This window comes from Arachis stenosperma, chromosome 7 (genome assembly GCF_014773155.1).
Source record: "Arachis stenosperma cultivar V10309 chromosome 7, arast.V10309.gnm1.PFL2, whole genome shotgun sequence".
Lineage (NCBI taxonomy): Eukaryota > Viridiplantae > Streptophyta > Magnoliopsida > Fabales > Fabaceae > Arachis > Arachis stenosperma.
Window position 1 is genome coordinate 27,096,155 of NC_080383.1, and position 20,573 is coordinate 27,116,727.

Genomic DNA, 20,573 nt, shown 5'->3' on the forward strand with positions numbered 1-20,573 from the left:
TTTATGCTAAATAACAACTCTCTGATGGAGCCAGGGTTGCAAAGTGATTTTGGTATGTAGGAACCAAAAACTTGGAGTTCTATTTATACTTATTTATTGGTTTTCATTAAACCCTAAAGGCCCAAGTAAAATAGAATCTGATTTTACTCTCATTTAAACCCAAATCAAAAGTAATAATGATTTATTCTATTTAACATTTATAACCATAAATGAGATTAACTATATATAAATCATATAATATGAAATAGCTAATGTGATTATAATTGATTATATGTATTGCCCACAAATAAATTAAAAATTATAATTTTCTAACAATATAGTGACTCATTTTGTGTACACATAAAACGATCAATAAACAATGATTGTTAATCAACAAATAACAATACATAAGAATGAAAAACAGTTATGCAATAGTAATTACTAAAAGCAAAATCATGTATTTGTTTTCTCAACTAGACTTATGTCGTTTTTATCTTTTCCGTAGGCTTTTTCCTTCCAAATGTTTGAAACTTCTTCAAAGGTCAATCCTTTTGTCTCTGGCATGTAAATGATCACAAAAACAATTGCAACCACAGTGACTCCCAAGAGAATCATGAAACTCCCACCAAGCCCTATGGCATCAACTACTGAAAGAAAACTAATAGACATTATAACACTACAAATCCAATTCACAGTTGCAGACATGCCACCACATATTCCTCTATACTCTTCAGGATAAATCTCTGAGTTCACTGCCCATGGCACAGGACCCATACCAGGGGCAAAGAATATGATATACAAAGCCAAACCAACAATCGCAAGCCAAGCATATACTTGACTGGCATTGCCATGTCCTATAATAAAGCATGCCACAGAGAGGATGGTCAAGGCTATAGCCACACCTGATAAGCTACCAAGAGTAAGCTTTTTGCGGCCTGAAGCGTCGATAAGATAGATTCCAAGAATTGTGCCACCGGCATTCAAGCCAGAAACAACGAGGGACAAGAACAATGCAGCGTCATTTGATTTGAACCCAGCTAATTGGATTATTATTGGACTATAATACATGACAATGCTAATACCGGTAAATTGTTGGAATGCTTGAAGTCCAGCCCCACATATAAACGCAACTCTAATTTCTTTCAGTTTGAACACATCACTGTAGTTAACTTTGACCTTATTTTTCTGTTCTTTCTCCAAGTGAAATTTGAGAATCTCAATCTCATCTTCTAAACGAGGTGATGGGTAAATCTTGGATAGAACATTAGCGGCTGCTTCTTTCTTATTCTGTAGGTTAAAGAAAAAAAATTCACATACAAGAAGAATAACAATGAATTTCGAATATGTTTTACATGTATTGACATGTATAGGTTTTACCTTAAAATAGAGCCATCTTGGGGATTCGGGGAGGAAGATCATAAAAACTAATTGGACCACTGCAGGTGATCCTGCAACTCCGAGCATCCAACGCCACGTACCCGGGACCTACATGCAAAAAATGATTTTATCAGGAAACTATTTTTACCAAAAAGTTAAATAGATATGAGGAGGTATATGAATGATTATATCTCTAATACATTCTTTTTTTCAAAAACATATGGTGTATTTACCTTAATTTTTACATATATAGGTCATTATTCTCTTTTTATTTGTCTTATATTAAATTCTTTCTTTTGGAGTCAACAAGATTTGAATTCTAGACCTTTAAATTATAGAAACTACGATACCATGTTGTAAAATTACTTCGCCCAAAAATTTAAGTTTAAAGAAAAAATACATAAATAATTATATCTCTAACAGATTTCATTAGATATTATAAAATCATGATTGAGTACTTAACAAGAAAAACGGTTATTATTGTTGTTGCATTTATTATTAACAATCTAGTGGTGGTTAGCAAATTATGTACGCTTACCTTTGTCAAGGCATAATTGATGACAAATGAAAGAAATTGTCCACCGGTAATCATAAGAGCATTGAAGCCAACTAATCCTCCTCTTATTTCAGATGGTGATACTTCTGCAATATAAACAGGAGCAGTAACGGAAGCTGCACCAACACCAAGGCCAACCAAAAAACGGCCTATTATAATAACATAAGGATTTGGTGCAATCACCATAATAAGTGATCCTACGGCAAAACAAAAATCTGCCACTACAATAGCCATCTTACGCCCTAAAACATCATTAATGTAACCGCCAATGGTAGCACCAAATATTGCACCAACCAAGGCCATAGCAACAATAAGTTCCTGCAAATATGAACACATAAATACACATAAATATATAAAACATAAAAATAAAAAGTAAACTCTATGGTTATTATTATGATGATTATGGTGTCTATAATATTTAAAAGAATTATTTGATAATAAAAATATTATTTTAAATTTTACAATATTTTACGAAAATTAAAGTTACTGTGTAGACGCCATAACAATAGATATCATATTATGCGCCTAAAACAAAAACTAACATTCATGTATAGGTTACTGAATTCTTCTTCTTTTTTCCTTACCTTTTTCATAATTTTCAATCAATTCCAAAAAGCCTAGCATTGTTAAGTCATACTGGGTGTCTTATTTTTTTTCACTTAGGTCGGTCGTGTATTTGTAAGATTTTTATTTTTTTTTTCTTTTTGAGACTTTATTTTAAGGTTATGTGGAGATGATATCGTAAATTATCAGATAATTTGACATGTTTGACTGAATGATCTAACAATTTGTAATTATAGAAGTGGCTATATTTTTTTAATAAATGCTTAATTTTTTTTTTTTTACATGTTTGACTAAATGATCTAACAATTTGTTTATTACCTGAAGAAAATAACTATTCTTGACCTGCTCAAAATCCTCTTTTATATACAAGAGGGCACCTGATATCACACCTGCATTCATTTAACGATAAAAAAGAAACAAATATGAGCAATTATGTGGGTATATATTCCTAAAAAAATATATTGAAAAATTAGTTTTTTTTAACTTTTATCTTTAAAAAATTTAGAGTTTAAGATTAGAATTGAATAAGGAGTTTAATATTTAGGATTTAAAATTAAAAATTACTAAAATTAGCTCTCTAATTGAACTCAAATGCATATATACATTACCAGTATCATAGCCGAATAAAAGACCTCCAATGCCAGCAGTGAGAGTAATTGCAACAATGTAAGAGTTTTGAAAAATTGATATTCTACGCTCAGGATGTTTTTCCAAGTAATTGAAGCTTCCTGCTCTCCTAGAAATATTCATATCTGCTGCGACCATTTTAGCTTGTTCCTTGATTATCAACTATGGTTACACATACAAGATGAGACATCATTTTATAGAGAATAGAAATGTTTAGTTTGGTATTTTAGTTAGTTCTCTTTCACGAAAATTAGTTATATTTGAAGGCATTTTTTGTTTATTCTAGGTAAGACGGCTAAAAATCCATCACTTGCAACAATGTACAAATACAAAACAGTCAAAAATAAAACTGATTAAAGATATTTATAACTGTAATAGGAAAGACAACTCTTCTATTGTTATAGCATGAGGTAAAATTAAATAATGAAAGTAAGAAGAGGTTTAATTTGTTTTATTTACTTTTTTTGGTAATTACTTAAACAATTACAAGGGTGTACTTGGATGGAAATATTAATGTATTTAGTTAAGGGATTTTCACATATTTAAAATTTAAAACTATCATATTTATTTATATATATATTGCTCGTTTAAAAAACAAATTAATATCTGTGTCCTATTTAATTTTATTTATAAATAAATCTCAGTAGCTAAATGAGAACATTTTTTATTTGAATATGCAAAAAACCCATGTGACTACGAAAGAAATTCAAATAATGAAAAATATTAAGTTCAGCCTACATATATAAGAACTTAAGTCTTGGAAAATATCTCATTAACTTACCAAATTGACTTATTTCAACGTAACAAAAGATACAACAAAATTTCTTATTGGTCGATCGCGTCATCAAGTCCTATTATAACATGTTTATGTAATAATCTTTTTAATCTTTAGAAATGCTTGATAACTGCATTATTCATGCACAATTTATCCCTTACTTGTTGTTATATTGAATTTATTTTAATTAAATTATTATAAATAATTAATGCTACTTTTCGGTTGGCTATGAAGTATACACATTTTTCTTATTTGTCGTATTCCTGTGTCGGAGACATTTCGGAGACGACATATATCGACACTCGTTCGACACTCATGTTTTCTGTGCTCAATCATGTCTTGATAAAAAATAAAAAAAAATTCAGACACGATTCAATACACTTAAATACCATCACGTGTCAGTTTGTCAAGTCTTATTCTTAACATGCATTCTTGAAATGAGTTTAGAAATAATATATATTATTAATTATTAAAAAATATATTTTAAATATTTATATAATTAAAAAATATTCAAAATAATTAAAAATTAATTTATATTTTAATATCAATAAAATATTAAAATATCATTACAATTTATCTAAAAAATACTTTATACTTTATGCATATATCGTGTTCTCGTGTCTTATAGGAATTTTATATTTGCTTGTTTGCGTGTCCTGTGTCGTGTCGTGTCCCATATCCTGTCAGTGTCTATGCATCATAACCAGTTGGTAATATCTTTTTCCAAAGCTAGTCATTTGTTCATTTCATTAGATAAAATAAATATAGTGATGTCCCTTTCTTCAAAAATTTTGGCATTTTTTCCTCACCAAATTACCCAAACTAGCATCGGTGCCATTGTCAAATCCTTCTTTTTTTTCAGTTGTCTTCTTGCAAGCTCACCCAGTTCCGACCACCACTACTATGGTTCTTGATTGTCATTTACTATTGACGCCGCACCGAGATTAGAGACTTGCCAAGCCTGTTTTGCAAGGGGGCAAAGCACTAAACAGTGAAAAGTTATCTCTCCCTAGTGCACGAGTCTCCTACATTTTCGAATCCATCGTGGATGTACTGAACTGGAATTCCATTGTAAAGTAGCCTCCAAATGAAGATCTTAAGTTTTGGAGGGAACCGCAAATCCCTTGGAATCTCCTAAGAAATGATTTGATATAATTGCATAAATTTATTATGATAGTAGCCAATTAGGACTACCGGGTATGTACTGTCATCAATGTGGTTAAGGGTGGCAAATGGGTTTAAATCCGCCGGGCCGGTCCGCGCCAAAAAAGACTAGTTGGACTGAAAAATTGGAACCGCCAAATAGTAAAAGCCCGTCTAACCCGCGTCGCTTAAACTGCGGGCTTTGGCAAGGCGGGGCGGGCTTCCCCACCGAACTTAGCATTTTTTTGGTAATGGGATAATTTTGTATTTTTTAGCCAAAATCTAACTTCCCCTAACCCAACTTATAAGAGAATGAAGATGAAAATTGAATGTTTTGGATTATGTTTATTTTGCTTTGCAGACATTATTTATAATTTTATTTTGGATTATGTTTATTTTGCTTTGAAGACAATATTTATAATTATGTTTAGGATGAAAACTTAGTTTATAATTATATTTATTAGATATTTATAATTACAAAGTCTTTAATGTTTGTGAATATAAAAATTATAATTTTTTTATGCTTTTAGAAATTATAAATTTATTAAAATGATTATAAAATTATATATATTATTTCATAGTTAATAGTAAAAAAAAAAAGAGGAGATTTGGCGGGTTTAGCCTGCCAACCCACAGTTTAGGCGGGGCAGGGTGGGTTTTAGGACCGCCTCACTAAGCGGGGTGGGCAGGGTGGGCCAACCCGCCAAAAGTCGGGCTTTCAGCATGGTGGGGCAGGGCGAGGCGGGGTGGACTTCCCCACTTGCCACCCCTAAGTGTGATATCACTTAATGTGTCATATCAACAAATTTTGACATTATTATTAGTAATAGAAGTGACAAAATGACTAATGTGACTAGTTTAAAATTTTTTAAAGAAGAATTTGATTAAAAATATTTAGAGACCAATTTAAAAAATGATTGATCTTTGAGAAGCAAATTTGACATTTTACTCATAAACCAATACATATAGGTATATATAAATACATTATAGTTTACATGAGACCAGTAACGGAGTTTGAAAAAAAATTTTAGCGGTAAAAAATTTTATTTATATTAAAATAAAATTTATAAATATAATTATTTTTAAGTTTATTACCAATGTGACAATAAATAAATTATAGACAATATTATAAAATAGGATTTTTTTATTATAAAATAAAAAAATTTTATTTCTCAAGAAAAATTATTGAAACTTTAATTTCCGGAATCCAAATCTTTTTTTGATGTGGGGCAAGCTCGCAATCTATAAAATTCATAAAGTTCGTCGTACCTCCGTCGAACTTTAAACTCCTAAGTTTTTTTGTGCTGGGGAGCACAATTCCTACTACACCATTGTTAAATATGACTTATTCAGGTGTACTCTTGTGTATTCCTGAAAACGATGATAATGGTTGCCATTGTTGGCGATGTTAAAGAAACCAAGCTTATTGTCTGTCCAATATTCAACTCCACAACTTTCTTTCTCAGCCAAATTAAGCCAAACTAGATTTTTTCAAAATTAAGATGTTGGGAACACCATTCCTACTACACCATTTTTAAATACGGCTTATTTCTATGTACTTTTGTGTATTTTTATATTCTCTTGGAAACCATGATAATTGTTGTCATTGCCAGTTGTGAAGCTTAGGAATTTGAAGTTTGCCAGGGGTACGACAAACTTTATGAATTTTATAGAGTTCGTCAGGGTTACGGCGAACTTGTCCCAAAAGAAAAAAGTTGGATTTCGAAAATTAAAGTTTCAATAATTTTCTTCGGGAAATAAGGTTTTATTATTTTATAATAGAAAAAAATCCTATCAAATACTTTATGTAAGAACTGGAGTTTTTCACGTAAAACCGTTTTAATAAAATAATTTTTAGTGCTCAGAGTAGATTCAAAATTTAGAAGTTTTAATTTAAAAATATAAAGGTGAAATTCGATTTCGATGAATTTTTCTGAGTTGGAAAATGTATCTTTTTCGAAAATTTTTTATAAAAATGCATCCTGGCGCTTAAACTGGCAGTACCGGCTCTAATTTGTCCAGTTCGCGTATTTTGAAAAATAAGATTTTGAAAATTTGATTTATTGTTTTGGAAAGACAAAAATAATTTATAATTGAAAACTGGGCACTAATCTTAAAGGTTTATGTCCAAAGTGGGTCAAACGAACCTAAAATGCTATGCGGTTGACCGGGCCAAAGTTGAGCCCAAGTCCAACATATAAAAGCATATTTCAATGAGCTTTAAGCTTATTTTCAGCACACACACACAAAGAGAGTGCTGGTTTTAAGAGAAGAGAGGAGGAAGAAGAGTACTATTCATCTCTTCCTTCTTTTGACCATATCTTGAGCTACGAAACTCTAATTGACGAGTCATTTGCGGTCACGTGAAGCTCTTGTCGAGCTCTTCATTTATATCTAAGAAAATATGGTAAGAACACGAAACTCATGCTCCTTTTTCCTGCCCTAATATTTCTGCATTTTTAGGTTTGATTTTTGAGAAGATTTTGTGATTTTATTTGTTTATGGGTGATCTTGTATTGGAGTAGTATTGTTAGATTTTACCCCTAATCTTGTTGGGTAAGGTAAGGTTTCACTAAACCCTTGTGTTTAGTTATTTTTGTGAATCCTAAGCTTAATGTTGGTATGTTATATGTGTATGGTTTGTTTGTTGAGTCTTGGAGGTCGTGCTGGTACTTGAGGCTTGTTGATCTTGTTGGAATCAAGCTTTTGGTGTTTTGCGTATATTGGGAATCGGCCAAGGTATGGTTTAGTTTCCTTTATGTAATACGTAATATTTTGTGAACCTTAGGCTAGTTGACCTTAAGATAGGATTGGATGCTTGGGTGTATGTTTAATTGTATGTGACTTTGATGATTTGAAGATAAGTTGTATGGTGGTGATGATCATATAGAGTTTTGGGATGTGAAATATATGAATCTTGATGTTGATTGTTGGTAATTAATAACTATGAAGATTGATGATGAATATTGTGATTTATTATTGTTCATGAGGATTCATGGAAAAGTGAATGTTGATAATGATTGCTAATGTTAATATTAATTGAGGAGGAGTATGAATATTAATGTTGATGACAATTGGTGAAGGATGTGAGTTTTATGAGAATAATGTGAGGAATAAATATTTTGATGAATTTGAGTACTGTTAGATATTATTTGATGATGATTATTAAAATTGATGAGGATTTGTGGTGGTTGTTGATGTTGTTGTTAGTTGATGATGATTATGAGTGTTTATGATGGTTTTAGATGTTGATGATTAAGGGTTTTGATTGTGTTGAATGGTGTAATTGGGATATTATGGATGGTTGAGTTGGGAGAGGAATGGTATAGACTTTTATGTTGTTTTGGTATTATTTGGGTTGTGATTAGTTTGGTTTTGGATTGGGAGTTTTGGTAAAATTGAGGTTTTGAGACTTTTGGTAAAAACAGATTTTTAGTGAACTTTGACGGATCATAACTTGATCCTCAGTTTTCAAAATTTGTTGAAATTTGCTTTAAAATAAGGTTCATTGAAAAATCTTTAAATGGATATAAAGTTTGTAGAAAATGGACTTTTGTAGAGGAAGTTATGATCATTCAAAGTTTTGTGTTAAAATCTGAATTCTGTACATGCTACAGAATTTTTTATTTCTAGTTTGTGTGCGCACGCACACCCCTGTGAGTTTTTGAACCTGTGCGCACGCACACTCAGGGGAAGGCTTGCTATGGAGAGCGCCAGCACGACCTATGCGCACACACAACTAACGAAGTTTTGTAACCTGTGCGCATGAACACATTGGAAGGTGCACTCTATTGAGGGCGTTTGCACGCCTTGTGCGGATGAACAGAGTTTAAATTTTTACTACCTGTGCGTACGCACTCCTCTATGCGTACGCACACATTTGAAAACTTTCTTGGGCATGCGCACGCACACCCTTGTGCATACGCACATGCCCTGTTTCTCAACTAAAATCTTGTTTTTAACTGCTTCACCTTTCCAACAAGCTTGTAAACTTCTGTGACACCAATTTAAGATTTTTTGGCTTGTTTTTTTATGTTAAACATAGAGAATACTATAAGTGAGTTTAACTAGATATTTCTGGCAAAAGTTTAGAAGACGGAGATTTAGGTTTCTGAAGTACTGAGGGTGATTTAGATGAGTAAAGTGGTAGAATGCTGTAAAGACGATTTGTATGATAAAATTGTGGCATTGAGGATTTGATGATGAACTTAAGACATCGAGGATGAATGATTGTGGACTATGAGATGGATATTAACAGACTTGTGCTATGAACAGTTATCTCTGAGAGTGAGATTGCGATTATGATATTCATTGTTTTCCGTCGTAGGGGCTGTGGTAGTCTCCTGCCTACGTTCGGATGTGAGCGTTGAAGCTGGGTTTCTCACTCATAATTATCACTCCAGAGGAAGGTGGTAGGGCACTCTCCCTCGGAATGTTTTCCTCTGAAAGGAGAAGGTGGTAGGGCACTTATCCCTCGGAATTTTCCTCCTGAGCATGGGTTTCTCTCTGATTACAAGGTGGTAGGGGACTAACCCACGGAATCATGCGGCATCCAGAGGAAGGTGGTAGGACACTCTCCCTTGAAACGTTTCCCTCTGAAAGGAGAAGGTGGTAGGGCACTTATCCCTCGGAATTATTCCTCCCGAATATGCGCAACAGAGATACTAATCTGGGAGTTGCGAACCGGATTTTGAGTCGGGCTTGGCACTATAACCGACATGTGATACCACAACCAATAGGACAAACATTTATCATATGCATCTTTTATATGTTTGCTTGCTTTGATTACTTGAGATTTTCTAATTGTATAAAATGCCTACTTGCTTCATGAATTACTTGTTATATATGAATACTATCTATGTTTTATTTGCTTGCATTCTCTGTGACTGTTTTGTAAAATCCGATCTAACCGTAATCAAATAAGTAATAAATTAAATAGGAGAAAATATAGTTAGAAGATTTGGCAATCGGAATTTGGTAATTTAAATATGATATTTGGATTTAGTGAATTTTTCTGAGTCGGAAAGCATAGGTTTCTGCGTAAATACATGCACTGAAATTTTGACCGGTAATACTGGCTGAGATCTGTCTGGTACTGCAGCTGAGAAAATTGATTATAAGTAAATAAGGTTAAGAAATGAGGAATTATAATTAGGGAAGGTAGAAATATTTAAAGTGCAATTTAGAGCGCTAATCTTAAAGGTTTGGACAAAAATAAGTGAACCGGGTCTAAGTGGGCCCAAGTCCCAACATATATAAATACTAGTTATGAGCATTTCAGCTCATTTTATCCTGAGGAAAGAGTGTGGGGCACTGAAATGAAGAGGTGAGGAAGAAGAGAGAAAACCTAACTCTCTTTGATCTTTAAATCACCAGAACTTGAGCTACAGAACTCCGATTGACGAGCCGTTTGTGGCCACGCATTGCTCTTCTCATCCTCTACAATTCTATCAAAGTTTTGTAGTGAGTAATCCACTGTTCTATGCCCAATTTTTGTTTTTCTCTTTAAATTCGAATTTAGTTTGGGTTTTGAGGAAATCTTGTGATTTTGGTTGTTTAGGAGTGCTCTAGTATGAGCATGGGAGATATTCATCACAAACGTCAGTGGGTTAAGGTAAGAAACCCTCTAATCCTTATGATTTATCAATTTTATGAACCCTAGATTAATGTATATATGTGAAATTGGTTATGTTAGTGTATTTGGTAACTTTGGTGCACAATTAAGAGATTGGTGTTGCTTGAGGAGCCTTGGTGAGGCTTGGAACTAAGGTTGGTGGAGACTTCCAAAGAAGAGACTCAATTAGTTTGGCTACAAGAGGTACAGTTTAAGTTTCATTTAAGTACCGTGTGGTGTGATGAGAATTCCTAGGCTAGATGCCCTTAGGATTAAGTTTGGATTGTGTAAATGGTTGGTGCTAATATGCATAGTTGATATGTAATGTGAATTAATGATTGAGTTGAGGATTGTATGGCCTTGTATGTTTGGTGTGTTGAGAATTTGATAAATTGGATAATAAGTATTGATTTGTGGAATATGCATTTAAATTGTGAATTTAGAGGCCATGAATTTTGGGCCGGAGGCCGAAAAGAGGTAAAGAAGGTAAGTTGATGTGTGCATTGTGTGATGACATAAGTGATTGAATGTATTTTAGATATTGAATATGTGAATAATTTGGTTGGTTATTGAATTATAAGGTTTGAGGAGTTGAAGTGTGGAAGTTGGTAATTTTGGGTGAAATTGTGTAGATAGGGTATGTTTGGTTTTGGTTGAGATATATTATGTGGTCATATATGTGATTATGATTATTGATGCCTTAATTGTATGATGCATGAGAGATATGCATGTTGTGATATATGCCTGATAAATGATTAAGGTTGATTTGTGGGTGAAACCATGTGTTGGTGAGTATGATATTGATTATGTATAATGATGGTTGATTGGAAGTGGTGTTGTTGGAAATTGGAAGGAGGACTGATGTATGACATGTTAATGTGTTTGTAATTTAGCCATTTGTTTGAGATGAGTAAAATGGTTGTATGGCGGTTTTGAGAATTTTGGTAAAGTGTTAATGTGTGAGGTGAGAAGGCTTGATGTTGATGTTGATTTTGGTATATTTTGATTGATTTCAAAAAGGGTTGAAATTTGCTTCTTTTGGTTGATTTTGAAAAGGGATGAAATTGGTTTGTTTTGCAAATGGCACCTTGTGATTTTATGTGAAAATATAGTTTTTGGGTATACTTTGACGGAACATAACTTGGACTCTGAATCCCCGTTTTGTGCCAAATTATTTAGAAATAAAATTGGATCCGGGATGTTCATGCCATTCAAGGAACGGGCAAAAAATGATTTAAAATGAAAGAGTTATGTCCGTCAAAAGATTGGGGGTTGAATCTGTGAATTCTGTAGCTTTTAACTTAGAAAATTTTTTGGCACAACGCGCATCCACGCGTAGGCGTGACCGACGCATATGCGTCGTTTTCACTACCCACGCGTGCGCGTGGCCGACGTGTACGCGTCAATGTGCTGCAGCAGATGCCTAGCCATTTTTCCAAGAATTGTGCCAGAATTGTGCCAGTGTTGTGCGTGGGCACAAACGCACCCACGCGTACGTGTAGCTGACGCGTACGTGTAGCTGACGCGTACGCATCATTTGGCTGTTTTTCCATCCACGCGTAAGCGTGGGTGATGCATACGCATCGATGAACTTTGTTGTCATCCACGCATGCGCGTGGAGAATGTGTACGCGGGCCCTGTTTTTATCCCAAAGTTTATTTTTGAGTTTTAAAAGCCAAATTTCATACTTCTAAGCCTCCGATCTCACCCCTTGTGTATTAAACCATTATGATATGCCTAGCAATGAGAATGGAGCTAGGGGATGTGATAACTTGTGAATGGAGCAAGAAAAAGATTTATGATCAATGATGATCAAGGATAATTGTATGAGATACGGAGGATGGCAGTGGAAGTGCGTTACGTGCCATGAGCCGAAGGGCTGTACATGTTAATAATTGGCTAGTTCTGGATTGGACTGTGAGCCGGATGGCTGAGTTATTGCCGAGTTACGGCGGAGCCATGTTAATAAATTGGCTAGTTTTGGATTGAACTGTGAGCCGGGTGGCTGAGTTATTGCCAGGTTACGGCGGAGCCATTATTGATTATGGCCGAGTATAAATGCATATATTCTATTGAATGAATTGTGAATTAAGCCGGATGGCTGAGATAAATGTTGTATATGAGTATGCTTGTGTTTTCTCTCTGGTTGTAAGGGTGACAGGGCACCGATACCCTCTAATGGCGACAGGGCGCAAATACTCTCTAATGGAGACAGGGCACAGATACCCTCTAATGGTGACAGGACACATATTCCCTCTAATGATATTAATGCGCAACAGAGAGACTGTGCCCGGGTTAGCTACCGGACACGTCGGGTTGGCTTGATAACCGACAGATGATATCATCAGCCATAGGGTAGGCATTCATCGTTTGTATATGTTTGAATTGTTTGGGTTTGCCTACTTGATTTGGATTGCTATATCATATATGCTATGTTACCTGATTATGTGCTACTTGTTTTACTTGTACCTTAACTGTGTATTACTTGCCTATATTGCTTGTGTTTGTACAATTGAGAGGTCCCTCATACTGGTGTCGGTGGACGCTGAGGGCTGTCCTTGATGAGATGAATTGATGATATGATTGAATAATGATGATGATTATTGAATGAGATAATTTGAGCTTCCTGGGTAGACGCAGTGAAGTGAATTCACTTGCTCCAGATGAGGATATGATGTATTGATATAGAATTGCTGAGACAGAACAACTGATGATGGTTTTGTAAATGATTCTGATTCTGATTCGTGGAAGAGTTGGAAAGCTGGGAAGCATGAGAAATATGAGTTAGATTTAGCATTCCCTTATGACAGTTGCCCATTCATGGATTAGCGAGAACCTAGGATGGATATTTGGTGGAAAGAAGTTTAGAATGCTTGGTGAGTTTTTGTTGCAGTGCATTGTATTTATTTGGCACTTTTACCATACTGGGAACCCATGGGCCCGAGGTTCTCATTCCGTATATATCTCTTGTTTTTTAGATACAGGTCCAGGTGCTCAGGAGTGAGCTATGGTTCGTTGAGAGACGGCAAAGATTCTTATTTTCTCTACTTTATGTTTTGCTTAGAATCTCTCCACCTTTATTTTGAAAAGATTATATTATGTATTGAACTCTTTTGAACTTGCCTATAGAGGCTTTCATGTTCTGTTTGGGAGAGATTAGGAGTTTCTGTTGTCAACTACTTTCATACTGTACCCTAGCCGACCTAAACTTCACGAGTCGTGACTAGTGGCTATTTACTTATGTTATATATATCTATCTTTTGTCTGCCTCTTAATCTCCTTTATGTCCTTATCCGTATATCGCCTTCGACTTCACGGTTTATCTTTTGTTGTTGAAACGTGAATGATACGTCGTCGCGATTTTATTTTTACTCTTTTCAGCCTTCTCGATTAATACTCCTTTCATTTATACTATATTTATATATTAAAAATCCACCTGAGAGTCGTACCACCATAATATCATTGACTTATGACTCGAGCATAAGGATTTGAATATTAGGGTGTTACATGTTTGGTGCTGAGGAGGATAGGTAGGCGATGGCGATGGGGTCGCATGGAGGGTAGGTTGGCGAACGCTATGGGATACAGCGGTGTAATTAGTATTAGCTAGAATTCTCCTAAGATTAGATAACCCGGTTTATGTTTTGAGTTCTTTATTTATTTATTTTATTCTAAGCTTGAATATCCGTATTCGATGTGAAGTTCTAGGATTGCATTCGGCATCCTGGAGCCTTATATCTTACATTATTGGACACTGTTACCATACTGAGAACTCCCAGTTCTCATTCCATACTTTGTTGTTATTTTTCAGATGCAGGCCATAATTCACCTCGGTGAAATTGTGGACATGGTGGCAGAGCGGAGTATGGTTTCTTCCTGGTTTATTTCTGTTTTATTTTGTTGTAGTACTTTCTCTCACCCTTTTCGTTTGACTTTATGGCCTTAAAGGCTTATTTGAGAGACAAGTTGTATAAGCTGTTTTAACTCTAAAACTCTGTATTCTTTTGTTTGTAACTAATCGGCTTAAACTTCGCAGGCTGCGGCTATTTCCCTATTATTATTATACTCTTATATCTATATATGTTCTATTCTCTTGCATCTATACCTTGTGTCTTGTGCGTTAGCTTTGTGTGACCGTTTTGCACTTTTGTAATTCTGTTTTTGTGCTAAATCTTTCATCGGGCTTCTAGAATATATTATTTCCTTCTACATAAATACGTATAAGCCTTAGAATTATCGTAACATTTGATTAACCTTTACCTTACGGCTAGAGGTAAGACTTGAGGTAATTAGGGTGTTACACTTTAGAAATTTTAGAATTAAAATTATAAAATAAATATCTATATAGATAAAATAAACTAATTTTACTATAATTAATTCCAACATTAAAATTGTAAAACCTAGTTGATAATGAGAATAATAAATAATAATGAGAATAACATTTTAATTTGTATAAATAAACCAAAAGACTTTTAATTTGTAAAAGTTCATTGAAAATTATGTCCAAGATGTTATTGTAAAATACATAACTATATAGATAAAATAAATTAATTTTATTACAACTAATTCCAATATTAAGATTATAAAATTTTTTATAATGAGAATAATAAATGATGATGAGAATGAGAATCTAATTTGTATGAATAAATCAATAAGACCTTTAATTTGTGAAATGCTATTAAAGTCTAAATCCAAAATATTAACACTTAAAATAAAAAATAATTCTACTAATTCTTTTATAAAAAATTTGGGTGAGCCATGATTTTTGATGAGCGGATAATTTGTATACTTTTTGGCATTGTTTTTAGTATGTTTTTAGTATGATTTAGTTAGTTTTTATTATATTTTTATTAGTTTTTAATTAAAATTCACTTTTCTGGACTTTACTATGAGTTTGTGTGTTTTTCTGTGATTTCAGGTATTTTCTGGCTGAAATTGAGGGACCTGAGCAAAAATCTGATCCAGAGACTCAAAAGGACTGCAGATGCTGTTGGATTCTGACCTCCCTGCACTCGAAGTGGATTTTCTGGAGCTACAGAAGCCCAATTGGCGCGCTCTCAACGGCGTTGGAAAGTAGACATCCTGGGCTTTCCAGCAATATATAATAGTCCATACTTTGCCCAAGATTTGATGGCCCAAACCGGCGTCCAAAGTCACCCCAAGAAATTCCAGCGTTAAACGCCGGAACTGGCACCTGATTGGGAGTTAAACGCCCAAACTGGCACTAAAGCTGGCGTTTAACTCCAAGGAGAGTCTCTACACGAAATTTCTTCATTGCTCAAGCCCAAGCACACACCAAGTGGGCCCGGAAGTGGATTTTTATGTCATTTACCCATTTATGTACTAGTTTTCTATAAGTAGGACCTTTTACTATTGTATTAGGATCTTTTGATCATTTTTAGATCTCTAGATAGAGCTTTTGATCATGTTTTATGATTGAACCCTCTTTGGGAGGCTGGCCATTCGGCCATGCCTAGACCTTGTTCTTATGTATTTTCAACGGTGGAGTTTCTACACACCATAGATTAAGGTGTGGAGCTCTGCTGTACCTCGAGTATTAATGCAATTACTATTGTTCTTCCATTCAATTCCACTTGTTCTTTATCCAAGATATCACTTGTTCTTCAACATGATGAAGGTGATGATTGACGCCCATCACCATTCTCACCCATGAACAAGGTGACTGACAACCATTCTTGTTCTACAAGCATCTGAGGCTTAGTGAATATCTCTTGGATTCTTCGGAGTCTTCGTGGTATAGGCAGGACCTGATGGCGGCATTCAAGAGAATCCGGAAGGTCTAACCTTGTCTGTGGTATTCTGAGTAGGATTCAATGATTGAATGACTGTGACGTGCTTCAAACCTGTAACCTACTGGGCGTTAGTGACAGACGCAAAAGAGTGATTCTATTCCGGTAGGGGAGGGAACCAAACCGGTGATTGGCAGTACTGTGACAGAGTACGTGCATTAGCTTTCACTGCGCGGATGGGAGGTAGCTGCTGACAACAGTGAGACCCTACACGAGCTTGCCATGGAAAGGAGTGAGAAGGATTGGATGAAGGCAGTAGGAAAGCAGAGAGACGGAAGGGAAGGCATCTTCATACACTTGTCTGAAGCTCTTACACCAATGATATACATAAGTATCACTATCCTTATCTTTATGTTATTTTCGTTCATCATCATCATATACATTTGAGTTTGCCTGACTAAGATTTACAAGATGACCATAGCTTGCTTCAATGCTAACAATCTCCGTGGGATCGACCCTTACTCACGTAAGGTTTATTACTTGGACGACCCAGTGCACTTGCTGGTTAGTTGTGCGAAGTTGTGTAATGCCATGGTATTGAGCCACCAAGTTTTTGGAGCCATTACCGGGGATTATGAGAGTTGTGAAAAAGTATTGTTCACAATTTCGCGCACCAAGTTTTTGGCGCCGTTGCCGGGGATTGTTCAAGTTTTGAGCAAGCTTTTTGTCCGGTAACATCAGTGCCAAGATCCGGCAACAAGCACCAAGTTTTTGGCGCCGTTGCCGGGGATTGTTCAAGTATTGAGCAAGCTTTTGGTAACATCAGTGCCAAGATCCGGCAACAACACCAAATTTTTGGCGTTATTGCCCGGGATTGTTTAGGCTGGACAACTGACGGTTCATCTTGTTGCTTAGATTAGGTATTTATTTTTTTCGAAATTCTTGAAGATGAATTCTAGAGTTTCATGATGATTTGTTGAAATCTGGCTGGCTGAGAAGCCATGTCTAATCTGATTGGACCGAGGTTTCAACTTATCACCACAAGAGCTTGTTGATTTTCATCAATTTTGCCTTTGGAGCAGTGATCTGCTAAGGCTTGGCTGACCTTTGGTCATGTCTAGTGTTTTGGACCGAAGCTTTCCTTGAGAGCTTGGCTGGCTGTGAAGCCATGTCTAATTCCTGGACCGGAGTCTTAGACTAGCATTGCACTGATTCCTGGAATTCTCATTAAGAATTTTGATACCTTTTCCCACTTCATTTTCGAAAAACACAAAAAAAATTTGCAAATTCATAAAAACCAAAAAATATTTGATATTTCTTGCTTGAGTCTAGTGTCTCATCTTAAGTTTGGTGTCAAATGCATGTTTTTGTTACATTTTTCGAATCCATGCATATATTTCTTGTTTTGATCTTTAAATTCTATTGACTTGAGTGTTTATGTGTCTCATATAGTGTCAGTAGTACACAAACTGCTAAGTTTGGTGTCTTGCATGCATTGTTATTTGATTCTTGTTGCATTTTGATTATTAAAAATCCAAAAAAATTTTTTAATTTGTGTCTTTTCAAGTCAATGATACAAAGAATTGAAGAGTCAGAACATACTGCAGAGGAATTATACAGAAAAAGCTGAGCATTCAAAAATGCCCAGTGAAGAAGGCAGACTTAAGGTTGGGCGTTTAACGCCCAAAAAGGTAGCATTTTGGGCGTTAAACGCCAGAATGTATACCATTCTGGGCGTTTAACGCCAGGATGGTGCTAGGGGGAAGATTTTGTTTTCAAATCAATTTTTTTTTCAAGTTTTCAAAGTTTTTCAAAATCAAATCTTTTTCAAATCATATCTTTTCAATCAAATGTTTTCAAAATCAATTTCTTTCCTTTTTCAAAGATACTTACTAACAATTAATGATTTGATTGAACATTTTTTGCCTTTTCTATGAAGGAATGTTTTATGTTTGAATCATATCTTTTCTTGTTAGGCAAGTCACTAATTTTCAAAATCATATCTTTTCAAATTGTTTTCAAATCATATCTTCTAAAATTGTTTTCAAATCATATCTTTTCAATCACATCTGTTTAAAACCATAACTTTTCAATCAAATCTTTTTAACCTCATCTTTTTCAAAATAGTTTTCAATCAAATCTTTTTAATTTCTAATTTCAAAATCTTTTTCAAAAATCACTTGATTTCTTTTTCACTTTGAGTTTTCGAAAATTATCAATCAAATTTTCAAAATGTTTTCAAAATCTTTTGATTGAATTTTCGAAAATTCTCTTCCCTCCTTCCCACATCCTTCTATTTATGGAGTACCACTCCTTCTAAATGCATAATTCGAACCTTATCTAATTAAAGTTCGAATTCTTCTTCCCCTTCTTCTTACTATTTCTCTTTTCCTCTGACACTTCAAGGAATCTCTATACTGTGACATAGAGGATTCCACATCTTCTTTTTCTCTTCTCTTTCATATGAGCAGGAGCAGAGATAAAGGCATTCTTGTTGAAGCTGATCCTGAACCTGAAAGGACCTTGAAGAGAAAGCTAAGAGAAGCTAAGGCACAACTCTCTTTAGAGGACCTGACCGAATTCTTCAAAGAAGAAGAACACATGGCAGCCGAAAACAACAACAATGCCAACAATGCAAGGAAGGTGCTGGGTGACTTTACTACACCTACTCCTGATTTCTATGGGAGAAGCATCTCTATCCCTGCCATTGGAGCAAACAACTTTGAGCTTAAGCCTCAATTAGTTTCTCTAATGCAACAGAATTGCAAGTTCCATGGACTTCCAATGGAAGATCCTCATCAGTTCTTAGCTGAATTCTTGCAAATCTGTGACACAGTCAAGACTAATGGGGTTAACCCTGAGGTCTACAGGCTGATGCTATTCCCTTTTGCAGTAAGAGACAGAGCTAGAATATGGTTGGATTCTCAACCTAAAGAAAGCCTGGACTCTTGGGAAAAGCTAGTCAATGCCTTCTTGGCAAAGTTCTTTCCACCACAAAGATGGAGTAAGCTTAGAGTGGAAGTCCAAACCTTCAGACAGAAGGATGGAGAATCCCTCTATGAAGCTTGGGAAAGATACAAACAATTAATCAGAAGATGTCCCTCAGACATGCTTTCTGAATGGAGCATCATAGGTATTTTCTATGATGGTCTCTCTGAACTATCCAAGATGTCTTTGGATAGCTCTGCTGGAGGATCTCTTCATCTGAAGAAGACGCCTACAGAGGCTCAAGAGCTGATTCAAATGGTTGCAAATAACCAATTCATGTACTTCTGAAAGAAATCCTGTGAACAATGGGACTAGTCAAAAGAAAGGAGTTCTTGAGATTGACACTCTGAATGCCATTTTGGCTCAGAATAAAATATTGACTCAACAAGTCAATTTGATTTCTCAAAGCCTGTCTGGAATGCAAAATGCACCAAACAGTACTAAGGAAGCTTCATCTGAGGAAGAAGCTTATGATCCTGAGAACCCTTCAATGGAAGAGGTGAATCACCTAGGAGAACCCTATGGAAACACCTACAATTCTTCATGGAGAAATCACCCCAATTTCTCATGGAAGAATCAAGAGAGACCTCAACAAGGTTTCAATAACAATAATAATGGTGGAAGAAACAGGCCTGGCAACAACAAGCCTTTTCCATCATCTTCTCAGCAACAGACAGAGAGTTCTAAGCAGAATACCTCTGACCTAGCAACAATGATCTCTGATCTAATAAAGACCACTCAAAGTTTCATGAATGAAACAAGGTCCTCCATCAGAAATTTGGAAGGACAAGTGGGTCAGCTGAGCAAGAAAATTACTGAACTCCCCCCTAATACTCTCCCAAGTAATACAGAAGAAAATCCAAAAGGAGAGTGCAAAGCCATAAATATGGCCGAACATGGAGAGGCAAGAGAGGAGGAGGACGCCACTGAGGAAGACCTCAGTGGGCGTGTACCAATCTCCTCTGAGTTCCTCAATGAGGAACAATGGGAATCTGAGGCTCAAAATGAGACCATAGAGATTCCATTGGACTTACTTCTGCCTTTCATGAGCTCTGATGAGTATTCTTCCTCTGAAGAGGATGAGTATGTCACTGAAGAGCAAGTTGCTAAATACCTTGGAGCAATCATGAAACTAAATGACAAGTTATTTGGAAATGAGACTTGGGAGGATGAACCTCCCTTGCTCACCAAAGAACTGGA

The 20,573-nt window shown here is 35.3% G+C and overlaps 1 protein-coding gene and 1 non-coding gene across 2 annotated transcripts; both read right to left on the reverse strand.

The window, feature by feature from the left end:
• Positions 1-432: 432 nt before the first annotated feature.
• Positions 433-3,241, reverse strand: LOC130939614 (inositol transporter 1-like). Its single transcript, XM_057867704.1, has 5 exons — positions 3,085-3,241; positions 2,795-2,865; positions 1,895-2,230; positions 1,357-1,464; positions 433-1,266 (listed from the first exon to the last, which is right to left on the reverse strand). The coding sequence occupies exons 1-5, from the start codon at positions 3,239-3,241 to the stop codon at positions 433-435; spliced, it is 1,506 nt and encodes a 501-aa protein (XP_057723687.1).
• A 16,150-nt stretch (positions 3,242-19,391) lies between these two features.
• On the reverse strand, positions 19,392-19,499 carry LOC130942545 (small nucleolar RNA R71). Its single transcript, XR_009071113.1, has one exon. It is a non-coding gene; the product is annotated as a small nucleolar RNA R71 (small nucleolar RNA).
• Positions 19,500-20,573: the final 1,074 nt, after the last annotated feature.